At 40.7% G+C, this 7,521-nt stretch overlaps 1 protein-coding gene across 2 annotated transcripts in view; it reads left to right on the plus strand.

Moving 5' to 3' along the window:
• Window positions 1-7,521, plus strand: part of LOC144594547 (jupiter microtubule associated homolog 1-like) — a 33,626-nt gene that overhangs the window by 23,887 nt on the left and 2,218 nt on the right. The window contains exon 7 of one of the 2 annotated variants that reach the window (XM_078401238.1): window positions 2,213-2,238. The exons of the other annotated variant lie outside the window; for it this stretch is intronic. Coding sequence (XP_078257364.1) covers window positions 2,213-2,238 — 26 coding nt within the window. The remainder of the gene's footprint in view (window positions 1-2,212; window positions 2,239-7,521) is intronic. 2 annotated transcript variants of the gene reach the window in all.

The following is a 7,521-nucleotide window of genomic DNA, read 5'->3' on the forward strand; positions in this document are numbered from 1 at the left end:
AGCTATTAGTAAACTGGAAGTAAATCCGGTTTATTCCTTGTTACAGTGAAGCTTGTTTTTTAAGTAACCCATACAAGGTGTTATAGTTCAAAACTCTCAAGTACTTACCGACTTGTCAGTGATTTCAGCGAAAACCAGGACGCCGGAGAAGCTTTGACAGCGTGGGAATTTTCGCGATGTTTCGGAAGACGCTGTAATCTCGACCTGACTCTGCATTGTCGTGGTCATTGTCGTCGGGTAAAAGAAAAGTTCAGCGATCTGCTACGACTTTGACAGTCGCCAGCAGTCGCCGAAAAAATTGCCGAAGTGGGACAGACCCTTTAGATTATCGGTAATCTCCTGAACCTTTTATCAAAGATTTTAAATAGCAGACTTTGGCATCTCCATTCCCTCTCTGCCTTTATTACCATGGGATCAATTTTGGAATGGAGAAATTTGTTTGTTTAAACCAAGTTGTTTTCAGCATGATCACTTAGTTTTGTATTGGTTGGATAATTTATCACCTTTTTGTATGCTTATGTTTCCACCAAGTCTACTATGAAGGCTGAAAAAGGTGAATGCTTTGTATGTTTTTAAGAGACCCATGTAATGCTTGGCAGTTCTCTTTATCTTGTGAAAACATTTAGTCATCCTTTTGTACCAATTTCTTTCCCTTTTCTAACTCTGGTTTCTTTGTTCTCTTGTTCTATTTACCCTTTAAGTTTGTGGAAACTTGTACACATAGATGGAGGAGCAATGGCCTTTATTGTTTAGGCTCAAAATCGGATCATGTCTGAAAGGGGCAGGGAGGAAGGATTTTATTGATCTATTTATAGATTAAAGACCACCAATTCCACCATGCGCTCTCCGTGGTCTCATTTTGCAATTGTTTGCCAACTTTATTCAAGGCCTTAACCTGTTGTGGCATGTGGGCCACCAGGTCCGTAATGTTTTCACCAGCACGCAGTTTGCAAGTGCAGCGTTCTCTCCCTATGATGGCACAGTCCTGTCACAGGTTGTTAGTTCAAGTTGTTTACTGCTTGCTGTAACAAGTGGGCCCCTTGAGCGTGTAGGAGGGAGTTAGTGTACGTATCTGCTCTTAATTAGTAGTGTAATAAAATACTTAGTGAATCAAACTCTGTCTGAATCCGGTGATTTATTGAACACAACACTGTTTTTGTGAGATATGGGAAAGTGGCACTTTGGAGAATGAAAATTATATAATTCTAGAAATGGACAAGGAGTTGAGGATGGAGATTCTTGAAAGGGGTATCCTCTAAATTGAAGAGGAGCCTGGTTCTGGTTAATAAAGGTACAGTAAATATGCATTGAAATGTACTTGCGGTATCAAGTACAGGTGTGTGGCTTGGAACATACCTGTAGCAGTAAGAAAAGATATGACCCATTCTCCACTTGTGTCCATCTGCCACTTTCAAGCATGATGTTATTGATTTACATGGTGAATGGTAGTAGCAAGATCAGCTGTTGGTCTCTGAGCTCTGCGGATGTCCATACACATAACTACACATTGAAATGTTCTCCCAATTCTGTTAATGTGAAGTTTCCCAAAACGGAGTGGCAAATCTGGGTAATATTTGCATAAACAAATGTGAATAATCTATGTACAATACTGGAAAAGTGTATAATCTATCAGGCCTACCGAAGATGCTGCTGCTCAATAATCCAAGCAGATGATGAAATGAACATATTTACATATCCAGAAGTTCTAAACATTGTATATTCCCTCTAAGCTAGCATTTGTGGTACTTAAAGTAGTAAATTAATTGGTTGAGTATCTTCACTAAAGTAATGAAATTGCTAGTTCCATTTGCAGTTCTAACACTCGAGGAGAAGACAAAACCTATCAATATGTGAAGTGAATGTATGGAAAGATGCTATGGAGGAATTCTTAATGCTTTTCAACTTGTTTACTCATGACATTTTAAGATTTGACTTTGAAACTATTTCTCTTTGACTTTGAGCTATCTTGTGATTTCTGTTGAGTTGTGAGAAGATTGCAATGTTTCATATAGTTTGAATGGCATATGAGTAATTGTGTACAGAGCTTGCTTGGATAATAGGTGAAACATAGAATTTGGTAAATGAAATTTGGGAAGGTTGTAAACACATTCTCAAACCAGTTGCGATCTACTTCAGACGTTCACATGAAATATTTACATGAATTGTGAAACTGCTGCTATCTTTGCTAACATCCTTTCTCTCTCCTTTATAGTTCGCATTGGCAATTAGGAGTGTCAGGTAACAAATGCATGCAATATACATTTGAACCTATTTTGTGATCGGGGCTTGCATGAGAAGGGACCTGGTACTGCATTTTTATACATATAAACTTAACTTTCAATTTCCATGACTCCCTTTGTGTGAATTTTGCTTTATAATAAGGGGTAAACCTTATTCCTGAAGTGGAATGGAGTGTCCACACTTGTGATGTCATGGACAATGTGGCCTGCACTGGTCTTAGAATTTGCTTTTAAAAAATGTTCAAAATTAGCTTTGTTGCTGCCATTCAGGAAGCATGGTGATTCAATTGCATTAAAAGCCAATCATCTAATGTCAGAGCATTATGGTTCATGTCTTCCTATGTTTATCATAATAGCAGCCAAGTCTATACATTAAGCTGGGCTTAATTCAAAAGCCTTGTACTTCGATGTTCAGAAAATTGCACAAATGTTGCTGATTACTGCATGAAAGTTATCACACTGTTTTCCCCTGGCCAGTGAAGTACTCAGTGTGGGTTCTCTCCAGGATGTGCAGTAAACATGATTTTCCCTCGCAACTCAAGAAAAATGCTATGAGCAGAATTAACTCCATATGGTTTATTTCAGTCTCAATGTTCACCTCTTCTCCCCAAAATAAGTGCTACGTGAAAATTTACAAGCCACAAATCTGAAGACCCAATCCAAGTGTAGATTAGATTCGAGCAAGGATGTGTTATTCACAATCCTGAGGTCTGCGGTGGACGAATTGTGAAACGGAATTATTGTCCATGACCTACGCAGATTTGCTTTGCCATTCTCTGTTCAAAATATGTCTGAGGTCATTCAGCTTGAGTCCCTTGGTTTCTTCTGTCTGGATAAGTAGGTTTATGCCAGTAGCACTGATGGCTACTCATGCATAGGACAGCCAGCCAGCATGATGATAAACACTTGGTTTTGGAAAGTCTTTCAAATTGGAAGGTTTATATTGCTCCAAATCTCTTCCCAGTCTTGGAGGACACTGCCGCACCCATCCTCTGTCACAATCTCCATTGTTCCTGTTGGTGTAAGCTTGGGCAGGTTGGCCATGGTGCAGAACTGTGTACGTTGAAGATGGTTGTATTAGGCTAGGCCTTCGAGGGAAATTATCCATTATTTTTGTAGTGCTTGTAGTCTGTCATCACAATCTGACACAAACAGATCAAATGTGTTCCTTTTTTTCCCTTAACATTCATTGTTAAAAATGGGTATTAGAGGTGAACAAGCTGTCAATGTTTGAAATTATCTATTAGGGCCAAGTTCTGGAAATGGTAGACACAGTTTAAACTTTGATCGGGAATTGTACAGCAGTTTGCATGTTAAAATAAACATGACAAACACTTGTGGCTCCTCCTATTCAATTTAGACTAGAATTTCATCCTCGGTTCTTCCTGAACTTCTACACTTGCAGAAATTAATTTCAATTGAAATATTTCTAAATCTTTGCAAAGACTGAGTTTTTAAAAGTGAACTGCTGAAAATTATACAATTTTGTTTGGAAAAATGACTGGCAATGTGGAAAGGTTATTTTCCCATCTAACTGGAGATTTGTTGCATTTTAATAGTAAGAGATGTCGGTCACAAATGCCGGTTTATCCATTCTGAATATTCCAAGTCTCCTTCCCTTTCAAGAAATTTGAATCTGAGGGAGTCAAGTCAAGTCAATTTTATTTGTATAGCACATTTAAAAACAACCCACGTTGACCAAAGTGCTGTACATCTGATTAGGTACTAAGGAGAAAAAAAATGAAACATACAGACTTGAATATGACAATGACCCTGCTATAAGATAACTATCTTGAATCATTGTGCATTCTCATTCTCTGAGCTACCCCAAATACTTGATTTTGAGAACTTGGAACAATAATATTGACAACCTCTGCAATCAACTGCATGATAGTTCACCTGTCACCATTTCTTTTGCCCGCAATTGTTTCTTGGCTAATGATGCAGAGAAAAATTGTAATTTGGATATTTCCTCAGTCAAGTCAATCTACTCTTTCCTCACAATGGGTGCATTGTCGATGGACACAGATGATACATGACCATCATTCTCAGCAAAAGGTAGGGCAGTCTAAGTGTTGCCCACTTTTTTCTTTCAACTTTCAAGGTATTAAACACAGCAGTTTCTCTGAAATGATTCGTTGAAGAAACAAAAACAGATAATTGTGAAACATCACATTTATCTGTATTTTCATCCACCACTACATCAAAATATAGTGCTGCCAAAATATCAGCAGCTAAGTCTTAACAGCATTGTTTACATAGTTCCTCCACCTTTCTCATTATGGTTGTCAGGTAGCCCATTTCCTTCAGGGGTGCATTTTTGTTGTTGAAATCAGAATTCATGATTTTCACTGTAGCCAAAAATCCCTGAGTCTCTCTCTCTGTCTGTAATGCCTTTATTATTTTTTGGATAAAATCCATCTTTCAAACGATGTCAATGGAATTGTGCAAGACCTCTTTAAAAAAACCCACAATGCAATAAAAAGAAGATAGTGATGCAGCAAATTATTCTAGGTTTCTTGAGTTACATCTAGGTAGGCAATTTTCATTTAAATTTGTATGTTTTGTAATGTTCTAAATTATGCTCAAATTCAGAACATATCCGAACATAAACAAGGCTTGAACATACTGAATTTTAATGTTTCATTTTAATATACATTCCTGTTACACTAGCCCTATCTTATTTATCTTTATTGATCCTATCTCCTGTACATAACCAATAGCAGTCATTTTCTAATAGTTTCAATCTCCAATTATGTAATAGTTTGTCAATAGCAATTTACCTTTGTGCTGTCAGTCAAGTTGATAGTGATCTTTGTTAACACAACAAACACAGCTGTGCTTGCATATATAATTTGGCCCCATTTAATGTGGAATGTAAACAATTAGTCAAAGAGCTAGATTGGGAGCTGCCAATGGCTTGGCTTGTTGGCCCTCATTGAAGAATGGTTCTTTAACCAGTCTCTTGTGGTTTGCCTGCATCCTGATTTAGTGAATATAATCCATTTAATTTTTCTGAGGAATATTGTTTGCTTATTCTCACTATCATAATGTGTCACCTTGTACCCTACAATACAAAGATTCATTTGCTAATAACATGTGTATTCTGCTACTTAAAGCCTTGCTGTATTGCCAGGTTCTGTAATTAGACCTTCCCTCCAAACTGGGTAAAATATGAAGGTGTATTTATAATTTCAGTCCAACTTGTTTGAAAGTTTGAGCATCTATTCCAGCACTAATACTTCTGGTGCAAGTGGCGTAGGCTCTGAATATAACTGAGGCTTGCCACATGCTGCTAGCTGGAGTCCGCCCATCATCCTCCAGTCATCTAACCGATATTATTAAGTTTGGTTGCCACTATTCCTGAAATTTTGCTTGTAGTATGGACCAAATCAAAGAACTAGTCCAAGGAACTGTACAACGTGCTGCCCTGTCTTCCTGGGATTAAGCTTGAGATCTGCCACTGAGTAGCTCTAACAGCTCCTCCAATTGCTCTTTATTACACACATTGGCTGCACCGACTAAACTGTAAAACTCAACGTATTGTGGAACCTTATGATCGTCCATGTACACTGCCCTCCATAATGCTAAAGTGGATAAAGTGCACATTGTCAGATTTTAATAAAAGCTATTTTTATACATTATGGTTTCACCATGTAGAAATTACCTCCACCATGACTAACGAGAGCTTTCATCTGTTTTCTGAATTACTTCTCTCCCCGTCTCTCCTAACCCAGTGCAAAGATAGGGAGATAGGGAGGTACTTGTCTTTACCTCCTATCCCACAAGCCTCACCATCCATGTGACTTCCCCTCTCCTGTTGCATTCCAAACGGACTCTTCTCTCAGCATATCCCAGGTTTGTACTCCTATCTCCGTAGGCCATTCCTCCTCACACCTTCACATGTGATGAAAGGAGATGCCCTTCCACTCTCCTCACCAAAGACCAATACAACTTTCTGATGAGGCAATGATTCTCTAACCCATACTGTAAGAAAATAACTACAGATGCTGGTACAAATCGAAGGTATTTATTTCACAAAATGCTGGAGTAACTCAGCAGGTCAGGCAGCATCTCAGGAGAGAAGGAATGGGTGACGTTTCGGGTCGAGACCCTTCTTCAGACTGATGTCAGGGGGGCGGGACAAAGGAAGGATATAGGTGGAGACAGGAAGATAGAGGGAGAACTGGGAAGGGGGAGGGGAAGAGAGGGACAGAGGAACTATCTAAGGTTGGAGAAGTCAATGTTCATACTGTTGGGCTGCAAGCTGCCCAAGCGAAATATGAGGTGCTGTTCCTCCAATTTCCGGTGGGCCTCACTATGGCACTGGAGGAGGCCTATGACAGAAAGGTCAGACTGGGAGCGGGAGTTGAAGTGCTCAGCCACCGGGAGATCAGGTTGGTTAAGGCGGACTGAGCGAAAATGTTGAGCGAAACGATCGCCGAGCCTGCGTTTGGTTTCGCCGATGTAAAGAAGTTGACATCTAGAGCAGCGGATACAATAGATGAGGTTGGAGGAGGTGCAGGTGAACCTCTGTCTCACCTGGAATGACTGTTTGGGTCCTTGGATGGAGTTGAGGGGGGAGGTAAAGGGACAGGTGTTGCATCTCGTGCGGTTGCAGGGGAAAGTGCTCGGGGACGGGGTGGTTTGGGTAGGAAGGGACGAGTGGACCAGGGAGTTAGAGGGAACAGTCTTTGCGGAAAGCAGAAAGGGGAGGGTATGGGAAGATGTGGCCAGTAGTGGGGTCCCGTTGTAGGTGATGGAAATGTTGGAGGATGATTTGTTGGATATGCTGGCTGATGGGGTGGAAGGTGAGAATGAGTGGGATTCTGTCCTTGTTACGAATGGGGGGAGGGGGAGCAAGAGTGGAGCTGCGGGATGTAGAAGAGGCCCTAGTGAGAGCCTCATCTATAATGGAAGACAACCGCAGGAGATGCAACACCTGTCCCTTTACCTCCCCCCTCAACTCCATCCAAGGACCCAAACAGTCTTTCCAGGTGAGACAGAGGTTCACCTGCACCTCCTCCAACCTCATCTATTGTATCCGCTGCTCTAGATGTCAACTTCTTTACATCGGTGAAACCAAACGCAGGCTTGGCGATCGATTCACTCAACACTTTCGCTCAGTCCGCCTTAACCAACCTGATCTCCTGGTGGCTGAGCACTTCAACTCCCCCTCCCACTCCCAGTCTGACCTTTCTGTCATGGGCCTCCTCCAGTGACATAGTGAGGTCCACCGGAAATTGGAAGAACAGCACCTCATATTTCGCTTGGGCAGTTT

The sequence above is a fragment of the Rhinoraja longicauda genome, chromosome 6 (assembly GCF_053455715.1).
Source record: "Rhinoraja longicauda isolate Sanriku21f chromosome 6, sRhiLon1.1, whole genome shotgun sequence".
NCBI lineage: Eukaryota > Metazoa > Chordata > Chondrichthyes > Rajiformes > Arhynchobatidae > Rhinoraja > Rhinoraja longicauda.